A 17286-nucleotide genomic window follows, 5' to 3' on the forward strand; every position below is an offset into this window, starting at 1 on the left:
CGTAGCAGGGGAAAATGTCTCGTAGGTATCTGGTTTGACGAACCATGATGCGTGTGAGATACATGTGTGTGCGTATCGTGTGAATTTTCGCAGGTGGTGATTTTTCGTACGGAACGAATTATCCGAGATTTTGTGCGGGTGGACAAACGTTAGTCGAAGCAAGAAGACGTGAGTTTGAGGCGCCGTGATCGCGGGGCGTATCCCAAAATCGTGGGGGAAAAACGGCCCTGATTTTGTCCAGTAAACTTCGTCGCGATATGTGTGTCGTGTTTTGTCGCATCTCATGAAAAAATTACGATTGTGAAAAAAAAAGAAGTGTATGTAAAGACGATTTAAAAAGGTTAGGCGAAGAAACAAATCGAATAAAATCGATTTGACATGACGACCACCGAGCTGATTCAGCTTGTTGAACGATGTCGAATTTCTTTGTAATGATTTTTTTGAAGTCTTATTTTTAAACGATATTGATATATAATTTTTGCACAATAATCAAGAAATCTTTTTCTCTTATCATCGATCGCCTTACTGTGAATCACTGCCAATGTGTAACTCGGCCGACGATTCTTACGTACAAAAGCTAGGTTATCTGCAACTCGGGGATGAACCCACTGACGCCGGCGGTGCATCGGGTACCGGTAGGGTCACGGGATCACGACCTGAGGCCCAGGTACCCGTGTCGAGAAATACCATAACAAGAACGGATACCAGAGTGTCTGGTAGACCAGTTGGTGCTATTGAAAGTTTCATTGAAAGTAATACTGATACTTGCAGACAATCAACAACTGATTACAAGTTATACGAACGTGAAAATATAATAGCTGCATCAAGATTTGCTACACCAAAACCTGTGGAACAAATCAGTGCTCAGCAACAACAAAATCAAAACCGTATGAGTCATCAACAAGCACCGGTATATGAAAATATTGACTACTATCCACAACAAAATCAACCTCATCCTCCTTATTATCATCCAGTGGAATCTAGAAAAAGTCCTAAAAGTAGTCCAAGAGGTTCATTAGCAAGTGAATCTTATGAACCCACTTTTAGAAAAGCACAACCACAAGTGCCTACTGGAAACCGATATCAATCTGCATCTCCAGCAAAGGAATTACCTCCATATGAGGCACCTCCTGTGTATGAAAATATTCAGGAAGTACATTTCCCAGATAATACACAAAATAAACCTGGTCCACAGGTTCCACCAAATTATTATCATCCGGCTACAATTAATGGTGGTGATTATGTTGTCATGACTGGTAAAGTGGGACAAACGCAAAATCAGAGAGGTATAACGCAAAGTTTATCATATACACAGCAAAGAGGAAGCAATATACGTGGTCAAAGTTATGATGGTTCAAGTTTACAACGATGTGTTGACTCCTCTGCATCAAGGTACTTACAAGGATCTTCTTCATCTTTGGATCATCAGGCTGGTAGAAGTGCTTACGTTCCACCATCTGAATTACAAACTCCAACCAGAAATTTTAATTATAATTCTGAACAACAACAACATTCTCCCAGATCAGGGCTTCCTTACCACAGTGAGTCTCCACCAATCCGTTTACCTCCAGAACCACATCATTATCGTGGCACTCTGGATAGTTCAATAAGTGGACAGCATGGATTTAGAGCTTCAAATCATATAGAGAATGTACAACAGCCACAATATCGTCAGGATAGCCCTCAAAATTATAAACCGTACATAGAATCAAATACAAGAAGTACAAATGCAAATATTACAGCAGAAACTCAAGCTAGAAACTCACCTGTTTATGGTGTGAGGCAAGGAGAGCAATCTGCTTGCCGTAATTCTCCTTGTTACTCTCCAAATAGAGTGTTGCCACCAAATGAAAGAAACTATCATCATCAAGAACCTAGAGCAGATTTTCCTGCCAGAAATTCTCCAATTTATTCTTCTAACAGATCAACAGAGCATTTAAGATTAAGTAATTTACAAAATGACAGAAATTTTGTTCAGGAAGTACTTGATCCTTCTGAAACATCAAAACCATCTCCTATGTATTCACCTAGCCGTAATGATAATTCCAGAATTATAACTAATAACAATAATATAAGAGGTTCTCCAAAATCAAGTCCAACTCATAATCAAATATCATCTGACACAGTCGCACAAAACGTGATTAATTCACCAAGACATGTATCACCATCTTCCACGAATAATATCGGAAGCCCTCTACGTGGTCAAATACAAACACCAGTGACTACTGGTACACCTACCACCACAGAATCTGATCCAAATATTCATGGACCTAGAATTACCAGTCTCCCTCCAGGAGTGACCAGCGGTGTGGCCGGCCCTGTCTTTTTAAACGCTGGTGTACCTGTGCTACAAAGGCCATCCGAACCTGAACCGGAGGAAAGAAAATCAGTCAGTCCACCAATGAAACCATCTGGCAAGGGATTACTACCCTACAATGTCATACCACCCAGACCTTCCGTAAGGAACTATAACATAAAAAAATTAATATATGAAACTTGTCTTCAATTTCTCCAATTGATATAATAATTTTTTCTAATAAATGTATTTTCTACTTTTTTTCTTTGTAAAATCAGTCCACAATATATCGCTGCAACCATATTAATTGGGTTACGAGAACGCATCATTGCTTTCGATTTGTGTTGGCCGATTGCCAAGCATTCCGATCCATTTGCATACTGATTTAATATAAAAGCTATAGCAACTAACATTTTATTTATACGATGTATTCCGATGATTTTCTAGAAATTGTTGTTGGAGAAAAAAAATAAAAAGATTATATCTTTTTTTGTCATTCTCATCCCGTTCAAGTTAGAAACAAGTTATAAAAAATTTTGCGTTTCTTTTCATACTTGAACGATGATGTCACGAATGTCAGTCGTTATCGCCAATATTTTACGTAATGACTGACCTATGTGACGATAAGATTAGCCGTCTGCCTAGATGGATATACCGTTTCAAACAATTCGAAAAATATTTCCTTTCATGATTTGCTAAAGAAAAAAAAAAAAAAAAAAAATTGGCATGAATTTCGAGGACTTTTGGCATCGTTCGAAAAGAAACGCGATATTTTACGATTCGTGACGAGTCCTTTCTTCGAACTCGCGCTGAATCACACATTGTAAATTGTCAGCTCCTGACAAACGCTGTATAGTTACCGTGCAATATTTTATTCATAGACTGTGTACGCATTCCCGCGATGCATGTAATATACCCTACGTATCGACTTTTCTCTTTTTCGCTTCTTGAAACGTTGTTTGTAACAGTATGCAAATTTATGTGTCCCTATGACGAAATCCTATCTCGATCTATGGCATCATTTGTCACCCGACCGATCACAACGCGGGATGTGATTTATTTCTTGCAGGGGCCCACCGAAGCGGAGAGAAAAATAGAAGAGTTGACGAGACAACTCGAGGAGGAGATGGAAAAGCAAGAAGAGGAGGGGGAATACTTCGGTAAGAATCGAACAATCATCCAAAACAATCGTCGAACGTTCAACCAAGATATTCCACCGATATCTTTAAATCTGTTGTTGGATCGAAACTTTTTCGTTGCATCATCTTTATTAGGAACAATATTCATTCATTCTTACCGATTATCGTGATCCGTTTTTCCACCAATATTGATATAACATGTTTAAACGGATCAAAAATGCGATGATTTCGCATAATTCCATCATTAGGGGATTTAATTTCCGACACGTTCCCATCCATAATTTGCAGCCGATTCCGAGAAGGAATAAAAAACTAGCAGGGGTACCGTGCCAATTCCCACGGCGCAAGTTCCCTCCTTGGTTAGACCGGTTTCGGAAAATGGAGTCAAGTTTCAGTGTGTCGCGAAACTTTTTAACAGCGACGTTTCGTTGACATTCACTCTCTGCCCATTCGTTTCCACCTACGTGTCTTAGCACCTACATGAAGCACCGCAAGTGTGCGCGTTACATGCGTATGTTAAGATACACGCATACATACATCATTTCTCCCTTGTATTATACGTGAGTATCGATGCAACGTAAGGTGATGTTCACATTGGGCATTTTGCTCATCGTCTATTCTCTTTTGAAATCAATTATTTCGAATGAAAAATTATTCCTCCTAATATAAAGATAGAATCTTCAAATAATAACAGTGCAGAAATATCCATATCACAATCGACGAAGAGATTAATAACTATTTACTTATTTAAAATTTCCGAAATATTTTGTCACGCGTTAAAAATAAAGTTTCACCATACGTTTTCTCGCTTTAATAATTTCGAAAAATTATACAATCGTGAAACATTTATCAATGTAGATAAGCGTGCATTCGATGCAAATTACTTTCGTCCATGCCTATATTCGGTTCCCTAACATTTTTTTTTTAAAACCAGTATTTTCAGAATTATTCATACACGATAGTGGTCTAGATTTTATTTGAACGTAGCTTAAACACGAGGTAAAGAGGAACTGAAAGATCCGCGCGAGTGGATAGGAACTTCAGTTGAGCGAGCCAATGTCGAGTCGAGAGGTAGCCTGGCGTTTAGGTTGAGCTTAGTTTCTGCTCCTCTTCGTTTTTGTGTACGAGTTACTATTCTTCGTGTAACGTCCTATACACGGCAAACAACCGTGGCCAGGTCGCGCTCGCCGCGGTAAAGTAATCTCGTTATAGATAGACTAATCCGACTCGTTGGCGGATTCTAGTTCGAGCGAGACTGGCCTAGTGAAACCGAACCATTGAATCGAAACTGCAAGTGTCACGAACGGTGAATGAGGGATAAAGGATTTCTGTGGTGGGAATGGCAGGGCCGGTATTACCCATTGATAGTTGTAAGTGCGTTTCTTCCAGCTAGTTCCTCTGTATCGTTCTATTAGCCTATGTTTCTGACAGTTATTGACCCTGAAGAGCGGATCTCTCATTGTCGAGTATCGATGGGGAGTATTTTTAAACGCTGCCAATGCGACCGAACTATAGAGTTATGGTTGACAAGGCACTCGCACGAATCCAAAAATAGTTCAGGGGTTTATTGCCATGAGGAAAATATTGTCATATGGTTTTGACGCGATATCTAAAGTAAAGTATACGTTGATATTTTCTGTCAGGTATCTGTCACACATGCGGTGAAAAAGTGACCGGAGCTGGCCAAGCCTGCCAAGCCATGGGCAATCTTTATCACACAAATTGCTTTATATGCTGTTCGTGTGGAAGAGCGTTACGCGGCAAAGCGTTCTATAATGTTCACGGAAGGGTATACTGTGAGGAAGATTATCTGGTACGTAAGACACTAATTGCGATGGATGCGTGATACGATGACGTAGCTCATAGAACGTTTTGTCTGTAGTATTCTGGCTTCCAACAAACCGCCGAGAAATGCGCAATCTGCGGTCACCTCATCATGGAAATGGTAATTAAGTTGACGATGTTAAAATGACTTACGTTGGTATTGTAATTAACCGTAGTATTCCCTTGTCCATAGATATTGCAAGCAATGGGGAAGTCTTATCATCCAGGATGCTTTAGATGTTGCGTTTGCAACGAATGTCTTGACGGTGTTCCCTTCACCGTGGATGTGGACAATAAAATTTATTGTGTAAACGATTACCACAGAATGTTTGCGCCGAAATGTGCCTCCTGTGGTAAAGGAATCACTCCAGTCGAAGTAAGTAATTTCATTTTTACGTGATGCAATTTCCTCTATATAGACAGACGTGATTTTGAATAATGGGAGATCTTGCTTTTCAGGGCACAGAGGAGACTGTAAGAGTCGTTTCCATGGATAAAGATTTCCACGTAGATTGTTACGTTTGTGAAGATTGTGGCATGCAATTGACTGATGAACCGGATAAACGATGCTACCCACTCGATGGTAGACTTATGTGTCGTGCGTGTCACATCCAACGCATATCCCACACGCAACCCAGAGCACCGCAGCCAGTATCAGCTAGTTATCAATTTATGGGATAAGTTAAGTTAAAAAATTTTAAATTGAACGTTTAAAATTGAACTGCGCTCGCGTATCGATCATCCAATAAGAAAAATATCGTAAGAACTGATTAAACAAACCGACCTATTAATAATATAAAAGTTATGTACGTCTATCAAAGTATCAAAAGTTTACAAAGTAGAAATTGATAGAAAACACAGACGTTGATATTTATGCAATATGATTAATCGACGAAAATAATATAGTTTTATTGTTCCTCTATAAGACGTGAGACGTTGATATAACCTAGCAAGACTGGATACAGAATTGAAATATTTAAGGCGCGTAGATACTTACAGAAATTGTCTGCAGATCTATATTGAGAGTCTGCAGTCTATCGAGAATATATATTTGAGAATATATATCTGAAAACAATAGAAAGAATCTTGTTGGATATATATGTAGATACAACAATTAATATAACATGTACAAGAACGATGTATATCACGACTGCAGACGATATCTATAAGCTTAAAACGCCTTCACACATGCACTGCCTCTTGGGATCATTTAGATTTTATATAGTCAGGTCGATGTTTGATCTTTTTTAACAATATACGTGTATATCCTTGCGATCTACAAGAAACAATTTTCCATTGACAGCTATTAATATAAGTTAACGGTATATTTAATATATGTGCTTTTATTTATTTTGTCTAAGGTACTGCGACAATGCAGTAATCTCGTTAGGATGAACGAGTTGCGCAGGCAACTGTGATATATTAGCATAATAATTACATCGTCGTTAAGCAATGATTCCTTATTTTAGTTCGTGTATATAATATCGTGCACAATTTTTATTGTCAGATCGTGTCCGTTTTTTCCTTTTTTAACGATTAAGAATTTGGATTCGCCTCGGTATGATGGTCTACAATAAATATACCGTATTATTACCATATTCGATGTATCGCGTTTGTAACAGTATTTATTACGACAATACATCATATATCAATTACTAGTATCAAAAATTTCATGCAATACTCTTTGACGTTTATGATTATTACTCAGGAATTTTTAAATGATATAATCATAATGTTATTGTTGGAAATTTATATAAATCTTAATATTTGAATCTAGGAATATTCGATGTATTTTAAAGATGAATAATTTTAAGATGCTACAACGCACAAAATGTGCTGCCAAAAAAAAGCTTCTCTATATCTGATTAATAAATATTTCTGCGTGTAGATAATATAGGCTGATGATAAGTTGCGTGTATTGTAGATGAAAAGTACAATGTTATTTAAATGTATGCACGGTATGTAAGGTAAAAAAAACATCCGTTCAATAAAGAAAGATATATCTGACCAGCCTTTTAGTTGATTTTTAAGATTTAAAGGTAAAGGAGTTATACATTATCTTTTGTATAATATTACATACAAGATTTTTCTTTTATCGTAACATCATAACGTTTACACATTTACAAGAATTAATATACATCCACCCGATCATCCAGGTTTTCGGATTATAAATTTTTATCCGTTGATTAAACAGCTTCGTCTTAACTATTCGTTACGTTTTCGGAGGTTCCGTACTTCGTTCTATCGATTTGAATCCTGTTTTTGTCGTTTTACTTGATTCTGCTGTCTACAACATAGGGTACATGTTACATACGAAAAAATATAAAATTAGATACCCTAAATATAAAAATAGCGTAAAATCTAAGACAGGCAGAAAAGAAATAGAGATAAATTCTAATGATAAAAAAAAGTAAACCTACACACAATTTCATATGCAGACTACATCAAGAAGGCATGTAAAAAATAATTTAGATATCAGTTTTAATTGAAAAATAGTAAATTGGGTTTTAAATCTTAGATTAAATAAAAAAAAAAAAATTTAATATAATTATATTTGCGTACCATATGTGATTGTTTACCAAATGACAGAGGTTTTACAATTCCCGATTTGCTAAGTTGTCTAATTGCCATTGTTGTACATCCTATATTGTCATATACGAATGTATTATTATTCATTTTTCGTAATCGTAAATTTAATACATAAATCTTTATTCAATTACCTATAGTGATGGTATATCTAAGAGGTGTGAATATTTTATAAAGAAGATACGCTAATGCCCAATTTCCAACATCTGAGTTTTTTACCACTTCTACATATTTCTTACTAAAATGCATAAGTTCCATAACGTATGTAATATCCACACCACTGAAAAAATAGACATAGCAAAGTAGTGTGATAGTGTAACTTACCATACAAATACCATATAACAGAGCTTACTTTTTAATTATAAAATAGAACGAGACCATCCAACCTATAGAAGTAATTATATGAACTGGTATTAAAACATGCCAATAGTCCTTCGTCATTTGTTTCATTTTCGCAAACACTGTTACTTTTTTTGCCGGTTCTATCTTCGGGATATTCCTTTTACTAGCGTTTAAGTTATAATATCGCGCCACCAGAATATTCTTACTAAATTTATTCTTATACGGTATTTCATACGCCTTAATACGATTGAAAAACGGGACATAATTGCATGACAAATTTCTATAATGTAGATGCTTTTCTGAAATTGACGATATCATCTTTCCTTTTATATTTGAATCATTGTCAAAGTAATAACTTTACGCGTTAACCTACCGAAAAGTTTAAATCTCCAACGTCCTGAATTGGTATACTGTATAAAACGCGTTGTTTCTAAGAAATTTTTTGTCGCCAGTATAGGAGTAAATCCTAAAGTAGATGCAAATCTCATGCCCCGGCAAAAAATCACATCCATTTTTTAAAGACGAGTGTTGATATTTCTAACCAACAAAATCCTGTTGTTCGTGCTGCGAGACAATTATAATATTGATTCTTTCGATTCGCACGTTTTACGCAGATAAATTGGACAGAACAACTTACCGGATGATTTTTATGTTCTGGCGGCGTTGACTTACGTTGTTATTAATAAAAATTACGTAAATATATTAGCAAAAAAAAACTCACATGTTTTCTATGTCGTATATTGTAAAAGACTGTTTGATGATCGAAACATAATCATCGACAGCTGAGCCATCTACCGAGCTGCGCATCGTTGATATATAAGCGACCGCCATGTTTGCTGAGATATTTTGTCAGGGAACTTCATAAACAACTGTTGGTTATTATTTTTAACAGCAATAATAATTGATTAGAAATATTTATAAATAAATTTATAATATAAAACGTTATGGGAACATTTTAATATAACATATAAATATGCTGATTTTTGGCATCAATTACTAGTACATATACACAAAATATAGTTATCTTTGATTACATAAACTTTCTTTTAAAGATTTCATAAGATATTTACATAATTTTTTTTATATGTACAACGATATTTAAATCTGTACTTATATGTTAACAAATTAAAACTTGCGAAATAATTAAAACCAATGGAAGAAATAATTGCGAGGTGATTTTTCGAGCGCCATTTTGGTACCAGTGAAAAAATAACGCTGAAATAAATTATAGAACAATTATAGCTATATATTTTATAGGATATAGTCTTTTCTATTATTTTTATATTTACCTGTATCGTCGCGATTTGTAATCCATCCGACAACCGGTTCCATTTCATTTTGTCGTTTCAACCATTGATTTAAGGGCTCGAAATATCTCAATATAGCTCCAGCATCCATTCTGTTTGTTCTTCCCCTTGTCATTTGACGTACAACATCTTTCCAAGGTTTAGATGAACCCATCGATAATACATCGCTAAAGAAATAAAAGAAATAAGATATATTTTTTTAATTTTTATCTATTGTCACGTAACAATTTACAATCACGCACGATAATAATCTTCCAGCTTCTCGTGATCTGTAAAAATCACAGGTATGTAGATCACCAGTGTGGCCTGCTATTTCACACAAAGATTCGAACAATTGAAATTGTAAAACAACACCAACAAAATATCTAAAAATAAAATTGTATCAATATTGGAATTTATTAAACTGCATATTTTATAACTGCAATGAAAATTGAATACTTGGCGTAAAGAGCATCAGCTGGTATATGATACTTTGAGCCAGGATCGAAATCTCTTTCCGATCGTGGCACTGGCGGAACAATTCCTTGATATTGTAACCTTAACTCCCACCATTTGTTCGTCATATCCGCAACACCCTCGTTGAACACATACCATCTCCACTTTTAACATAACACAAATACAAATTTTATATATCGATTTCAATAAAGTTATCGTATTTTTTAAATAAAATATTGCGAAACCTCGTCGACTATGTAAGCAAATGGCATGTAGGCAATTTTACGTAGCGCCATTAGCATTAAGAAATTGATATCGCTTCCATAATCATCCGTGGTATTGTCATGTAATTCGAGTTTACTTAAATGTTGAGGCGTGAACACTGAGAGTTCGATTGCATCGCTGACTGCCTCGAAGAATCCTAATTTACAATCGTGAAATTAATATTCATCCAGTCGTTGAATTTTCATCACTAGATTGATGATATTTCTCGTCACCTGGAATTGCTTCGTTCCTAAATAATAATGGTTGATCCCGATACTGCAAATAATATTGTAATCGAGCGATTTCGTGATGAGCCGACAGTAAATCTTCCATCGTGACTCTCGTACATTGCTTTATCCTGTAAGATGAAATTTCAATAAGTTAAAAATTGTAATACATCAATCAGTAGTGATAAATGTACCTGTAATCGATTCTATTGCAAAAATCCCAAGCGCTGGGAGAACACTTTACGTCTCTGTCGATAGGTTTCTCAAACAAGGAGAATCTCCAGAATTCAGGAGGCATCGGCTTCATACCGAGTGAAGTAAAAAATTCCTCTGCTATTTGGAACATCCTTCAATATTTTTTATCATAATATCAATTAATGATAAATTCAAATATCACTCAAATGTGTGAATAAATATTACCTTAAAGACGTGAAACTTTGAATCATCATCTCCAAAGTGACGTCAAGCTTCTTACTTGCCGGAAACGGTCGCACCAGATCGTAAAGTTCTTCCCAATTTTGCGCCCACATGTTCCCAAAGATGTGCGCCGGAAGTGGTCCATCCCTTCTCACTTTGTCCCCGTATCTTTCGAATAATTTTGTCCTCACATAAGTGAACAGATTTTTGTACAAATGCATAATCGCCGACATTACATCCGCCGTGTTCTGTTGGAAATATTCTTCTTCGAAGAATTCTCTCATTTGATCACCGGCATTCTGAAATCCTGAAGAGATCGAAAGATATTCTTGAGAACGGAAAGTTTTTAGAAAAGATATTTATATGTACACGTTTAAATATAATTTTTATTTTATCACCATTTAATCTAGCGGCTTGATTCGCTAACTGAACATATCTTATGTATTTGTTCTTCAATTGAGGCCCAGTTGCTTCGTGCCAAGCATGCCAATAATATAACAATTCATCATAGTTTTTCGATTTTGCCATTGCCTTGTTCACATCTGAAAAAAGAAATGTGAATACAATTATTTGACATTTTTATATCTTCTACTTTAAATTTGATGTAGAAACTAACCGTGATCCAAACTCAGATCGCAATTTGCATCTATAGTTCTGTAAGGGCACACTCGTGTTCTCGCGTATATTTCCTTCATTTCCAATATAAGATTGTGTAACTGAAAACGATTTCTTTTAGTCTTTTAATCGACTATCATGATATCTTAATATTTACCTCGTTAAATTTGTCATCAGTCAAAGAGTTTCGTCCTTTTATAGCAATCATTTTGAGCTCCCTTTGAGCGAAGGGATCTCCTATTCGACTCCAAGCAAAGCTTACGGCCTTTCTCCATGAGATTCGATCAAATTTCAACTTCAAAGATTGTTCCTCTATCTACGATAGAATAGAAATAAAGAAATAACGATTTTTGGAGATTGAATTTTTATTAGAATTTCGTATTTAATAATCAATAATAGTTTGACCATTCTTCGACGATTCTCTTCAGTGACATTGGTCGCAAAATTCCATTGCGCTGTTATTACTCTCGTACACATGGCAGAAGCTTCATTGTCATATTCTCTAAGAAACTGCAAAGCATCCCCTAAATTCACGTTCATACCCTGGATTAAATTCAAAGAAAGATGAAAGGGATTTTAATACATTCGTTCTACTTCAATGTAATCAAACAATAATATAATAAAATTGTGCAACACTATTCTTCTGGCCTAGATAGTGCTATTATGTGATGCATGACTAATTAGAATTTTAAATACGAATTCGGCCTAATATCCTTGAGGGGAATAATGAATCTTCCTCCAACCGTGTCAAGTAGGCAAGCTTTTATCAAAGTGTATCATCTCCAAATACCGTTAATATGATTTACGAACGACAATGAAGTAGAAAACATTGAATTGATACTATATTTACCTCTAAATATTTGTTGAAGCTTCCTTGCATCAGAGAACAAATCAAGATCAAGATACCGATTAATTTTCTTACGATCATCATCTTTATCATCGTTCAAATGGAACCAAAAATCGATAATCAAATAAATAGAAAATGTCGTGGACGGTTCTCGAAATCGTTTTTCATCCTCACGGGAAATAAAATGGAATTAGAAAGTCAGGATATTGACCAATCGATTCTTCATGCACCACTGAGCATATTATTCTTGTCATTTCACTAATGCCTCTACTTTTTATTTTTTTTTAAATTATACTTTAAACAAGATTGATGAAGAAGAAATATAAATTTTTTTCTTTTTCACAACGATTAGTACATAAAATCTAGTTTTCACTTCCTTTTATTAACTGAAAACTTTTGATTTGACCTGATAAATTGTAATTTTTTATATCGTATATCACACATACATAAGTTCATCAATGAAGATATCTTCAACTCTTCTTTCAAATAAAGTTGTTAGTTAAATTTTTCGGGGAAAAAATTTTGTTCACCAGTTCGATCAGCAGTTGATCGAACAATCGGTACGTCGATGTTGTCGTCGCGAAACTGAATCACCAGATTCAGAAAGAGAGACATGGTCTTCCGGGACGGATATTCCACGGGCGAAAAGAGGAAGGGACAGGCATCGTCAGTGCGTGAAGCGTGACCATCCAACATACCGTGGCACACGCCAAAATCCTCCCATCTTCAACCCGATTTTAGTTTCTTAATGCGTTTACAACAATGCATGAATGCAATTTGGAATGGAAATGGGAAATGGGAGGCTTCGTTTCTTTTGTAAAAAAAAAAAAAATCAGAGAACCGAAACAAGAATTTCTAACGGGGGATCTTTGTGAAAAAATGAATCGAATGAAATTATTGATGATCGTTTCAACAATGGTGTTCAAAAATCCATGAATCCATCCCACGTGAATGATTATTTTAGTAAAATTTATTTCGATAAAATTTTTTATTACAAAAATTTTGAAAGAAGTATTGTTATTAAAATATTAAAAGATTTTACCATCGAGGGTAAAAAATATAAAAAATTGAATTTCTGGATCAGAAAATAAAATTATTAAGTCGTCGTTGCGTTTAAAAAAAAATTTTTTTTCGAATAATTCGTGTTTTATGGAAAGTATATACTGTCATGGAAAGTGGACGATCGTTTCAAGCTTCCTTCGTCTTCTAAACAAGCACCGTAACTCCAATTATCCGGTGGCGCAACCAGTGACGGTACTAGACCGTCGTAATTCTTTTACAGATATAATTGCATCCCTAGCTCCCAGCAAAAAAAACGTTTTGCGTTCGAGTAGTGGAAACGATTTTAGAGACTGCAACGATAGGAAAACTAGGTAAACGTTCTAAATAAATCTACTTTTTGCCCCCTTTTTAATTTTTGTTCTTCAATATTGTTTGCTTCTTATATTCTTCGAATATTATCTTTTCTATATTCCTACGTCTCTGCAATAATTTATAAGATTTCTCTAATTCCACGTATTCCTCTTGAAGTTTGATGAAGTCTAAAATATCAGGCGCCTAAAAAAAAATATTACCTCATATGTATTCTCACGTAATCTATATGTATTTTATCAGAAGGAAAAATAAGATTGCGTGAATTTTTACAGTATGATTCTCCGTGAAATTCAACAATTGCGTCAATTTTTTCTGCTGCCGTTTCACTTGGCTCGCGTAAATATCATACTCAACATTTATCTCCTCGATCTGTTTCTGTTTCAACATGGTCTCCTCCTTCAACTCCTTCAATTTCACCGACAGATCGTTCAGTTTCTGCTTGTGTTGCGTCAATTTCAAGTGGTAATAACCTGTTACGAACGAAGAAAATATAGGTATCCAATCCAATCTCGTACACAGATCTCTCTCGATCGATCACCTGCGATCTTCTTCATATCGATCACATAAAGATTCTTCTCCTCGAGCAACTTTGCAAAATCCTGATTCTCGATCCTCAATTTCTCGAAATCGATGACGTGAAGCATCTCCCCGAGCTCTTTCCTCTGTGCAAGTTGCAGCCTGGCCCTTTTGATCTGAAGCTTTACAGTGGCCGTCTTCAATCTCAGCCTTTCCAGTATCGTGCTCGCCGATTTCAGCCATTCCTCGATGAATCTTCGCGAATCATCCCACGCGTAAAAAAAAGAAAAACGTATTCACAACACGTCGCAACGCGTTCCGATCACACGCGCAATCACCTGATCAATCGTTCGGCAGGTATCTTGCCTGTCAATCGATCCACGCCTTCCGTAACAACTTCCACTTCGAAATCCTCCTTCGCCTCTTGGATCTCATTGATCCGTATTTCGATCTCGTCTATTTGAGCCTTCAAGTCCATTTTCCTCTTTCTCACGTACATTTGCAAAATATCCAATTTCTTTCTCAATTCCTCCACCTCCTTCTTCGCCATTACTATACGATGAGGTATCGGGATTCTGAATGCGTGTGAAAATAACGAGATAATAAAAAGAGATAGAAGAAATAGATAGATCGTTTAATTAAGTTCTCTAACTTTGCTCCCTCGGTCAATGTTACGACACTTGACGTTCTAAGTCGCGTTATGGATGGTGATCGGGAAGATGCACTGGGCAAGGTTGGGCTTAGCCTTCCATCGTGTAAATTGAACAAACTTTCCCGAAAGCTTATATGCGATATTGCTCTTGGTATCAAGTGCGCTGTCATTCGTCGAGTGATCTTTTCTCTCTCGAGGATAGCCTTTATGACTTGATTTTTTTTTGAAATTTTTATCGTTTCGTGAATTTTGCGAGATTGGTTTAATTTCATTGATATTTGTTTTCAAGGGGTGAATAATTACTCTTTACCTTTTAGACTGTGAGGATCCTGACGCGTCAAGTATCGTTCATAAACATCGTTCTCTAAAGTCAACATCCAGATTTGTTGCAACAAATTTTCTCGCATTTCCTGCAACTCGTCGATGGTCATAACTATAATCGATCGAAGATTAGGTTAAAATGAGGAACGTTGGTCCATGATATTTAATTAACACGCACCATCGTAATGTATGTCTTCCTCTATGTGTCTTTGGAGCATTCGAGATCCGATACTGATAATACTTTCTCGTATTGACAGAGACATTGTGATTAATTATTCGTTTAAATAAATCCGGGGAAAAATCTGGGATGAAAATAGAACTAGGGTTAGAATTTTTATTATTTATGACCTGAATAAAACTGCAATTTTCTTCTTTTACTGTGTTCAAGATTTTAATTGCAAAGTTTGATTCACAGTTACTAATTAAATCATTTCGATGATTTTATCGTGTATAGTGATTCGTTGTATATTATGTACAATGTGTGATAAATTCTTATGGTACGTGAAACGATAAAAACATTTAATTATCAAATAAATTCATCATATATCGGGTTATATTTCTTCATCTTCTTTTAGAAGAGCTTCTTTCTCGATCTCTATGTCATCGATGTACAAAGAATATATTATTCCAATATCTTTTTGTCCAGAACTGTAAGTTCTAATTGTTGCTGGAATATCTCCTACCGAGAATAGAATTTCTGCCCCATCGTCGGTAAATTCATTCTAAAGTAAACAATTTTAATTATAATTTATTTTAATTAGAAGAGAAATCATTTTTTTTTTTTTTACCTCTGTTTCAATCTGTTCTCTGTTAACCCAAACGTTCTGCGTTTGCTTATCTATAAAACGTATATTGTTATTTCTTTTTTTCTTAATAGTCTTCTTTATTATCGAGAAAAGGAAGCACTATTACCCAGCACTATTCTATATTCTTCATTTTTAACTTTAGCCAACCAGGTTTCCAAAATTTTTGACTGCGATCTCACAAAATGTTTGTAAGTCTTGCCGTTCACCCACAATGTGTAAGAATATTTTAAACCTACGTTATTTATTTAAGGACTGAGATTGTTTAATTGAATGATACGTGTGATTAATGTAAAATATACTTACCAGGAATTGGATCGATTCTAATTACGAATTTGTTACCATTGAACATGAAGATTTCGTCTCCAACAAGATTGAACATCCAATCTCTGTGGAATATTTCTTTCCCATCTATTCTTACCAATCGACGACCAGTCGCTGTACCATGTTCGAATTCTATTACATGATTTCCATCGTTTAAAGGGACGTTCCACTTTGCTGTTGGTTCGTCTAATGCCTCCAAAGTGTGCAAACTTCTACAAAATTTATTCTTTAAGTTTATTTCAAGATCGTATTAAAGTCAATTCGTTGTATTAAATTCAAAACGTTATTTAAGGTCATTTAAAATACAAAAAAAATTATATCTCTTTATGTGTAAAATAAAAAACATATTCTTTTTAATAAAAAGAACTTTTATCATAGTACAATGATTTATCATGTATTCAACAAAGTTTGGATATTATTAAAAATATGTGCACAGTTTTGAATTCATTTTGAATGATATCATAAAATTTATTGGAATTTAAGAAATATGATTTAAAAACATAATAAAGTATTATGATTGTACAATTAGGAATGTATGACTGTTCATAAAATTAGAAATTAAATTACCGAGGAAAATTAATTATGACAAGGTAAATGGATAGTTCTAGTTTACTGATCAGAATGTTACAGAGTGCTATATCATTGACATTATTGATCTGATTTCTGACCCCCTTTAATATATATTACGTAATATGTCAATTGTACGATAGATACTATATTTTTTTAAGTAAAAAAAAGTGCGAAAAACGATTTTTGTGCATTATTTTATTTATTTACGAATAGAAATTGTTAAATAAACGAAATCCCATCGGATTTTACTCACTTTAACAGCATACCAGCCATGTTTCGTTGATACTTACGTTCAACCTGCACCTGTACTGCTGTCTTTATTGATCGAATTCGCTATTTTTACGGATCGATATTCCAGTTATTTTATATCATAATATGTTCCATCGCAACGTAGTTATACATAATTTTCATTCATACCAATCGTATC

At 35.0% G+C, this 17286-nt stretch overlaps 5 protein-coding genes across 5 annotated transcripts; 1 reads left to right on the plus strand and 4 right to left on the minus strand.

The window, feature by feature from the left end:
• Positions 1-10: 10 nt before the first annotated feature.
• LOC408431 (LIM domain-containing protein jub) lies at positions 11-7266 on the plus strand. Its single transcript, XM_391978.6, has 6 exons — positions 11-2458; positions 3366-3456; positions 5079-5248; positions 5318-5380; positions 5453-5635; positions 5719-7266. Exons 1-6 carry the CDS (start codon positions 542-544, stop codon positions 5938-5940), a joined length of 2646 nt encoding a protein of 881 aa, XP_391978.2. The 5' UTR covers positions 11-541; the 3' UTR covers positions 5941-7266.
• Positions 7267-7319: 53 nt separating this feature from the next.
• Positions 7320-12548, minus strand: LOC726599 (angiotensin-converting enzyme). The gene is made up of 17 exons (XM_026444828.1): positions 12303-12548; positions 11858-11995; positions 11610-11768; positions 11454-11553; positions 11236-11379; positions 10841-11144; positions 10615-10767; positions 10427-10551; positions 10175-10350; positions 9933-10093; positions 9737-9859; positions 9477-9661; positions 8198-8486; positions 7980-8125; positions 7822-7901; positions 7680-7698; positions 7320-7542 (listed from the first exon to the last, which is right to left on the minus strand). The coding sequence occupies exons 1-17, from the start codon at positions 12390-12392 to the stop codon at positions 7472-7474; spliced, it is 2463 nt and encodes an 820-aa protein (XP_026300613.1). The 5' UTR covers positions 12393-12548; the 3' UTR covers positions 7320-7471.
• Positions 12549-13366: 818 nt separating this feature from the next.
• LOC726613 (coiled-coil domain-containing protein 113) lies at positions 13367-14346 on the minus strand. Its single transcript, XM_001122338.5, has 3 exons — positions 14212-14346; positions 13944-14143; positions 13367-13856 (listed from the first exon to the last, which is right to left on the minus strand). The coding sequence occupies exons 1-3, from the start codon at positions 14315-14317 to the stop codon at positions 13710-13712; spliced, it is 453 nt and encodes a 150-aa protein (XP_001122338.2). The 5' UTR covers positions 14318-14346; the 3' UTR covers positions 13367-13709.
• A 147-nt stretch (positions 14347-14493) lies between these two features.
• LOC102654986 lies at positions 14494-15137 on the minus strand. The gene is made up of 2 exons (XM_026444831.1): positions 14842-15137; positions 14494-14764 (listed from the first exon to the last, which is right to left on the minus strand). The coding sequence occupies exons 1-2, from the start codon at positions 15111-15113 to the stop codon at positions 14524-14526; spliced, it is 513 nt and encodes a 170-aa protein (XP_026300616.1). The 5' UTR covers positions 15114-15137; the 3' UTR covers positions 14494-14523.
• Positions 15071-17280, minus strand: LOC726648 (fas apoptotic inhibitory molecule 1). Its single transcript, XM_001122369.5, has 6 exons — positions 17113-17280; positions 16272-16501; positions 16075-16200; positions 15951-16000; positions 15341-15884; positions 15071-15274 (listed from the first exon to the last, which is right to left on the minus strand). Exons 1-5 carry the CDS (start codon positions 17130-17132, stop codon positions 15714-15716), a joined length of 597 nt encoding a protein of 198 aa, XP_001122369.1. The 5' UTR covers positions 17133-17280; the 3' UTR covers positions 15071-15274; positions 15341-15713.
• Between the last annotated feature and the right edge of the window lie 6 nt (positions 17281-17286).

The sequence above is a fragment of the Apis mellifera genome, linkage group LG13, assembly GCF_003254395.2.
Source record: "Apis mellifera strain DH4 linkage group LG13, Amel_HAv3.1, whole genome shotgun sequence".
Taxonomy (NCBI): domain Eukaryota; kingdom Metazoa; phylum Arthropoda; class Insecta; order Hymenoptera; family Apidae; genus Apis; species Apis mellifera.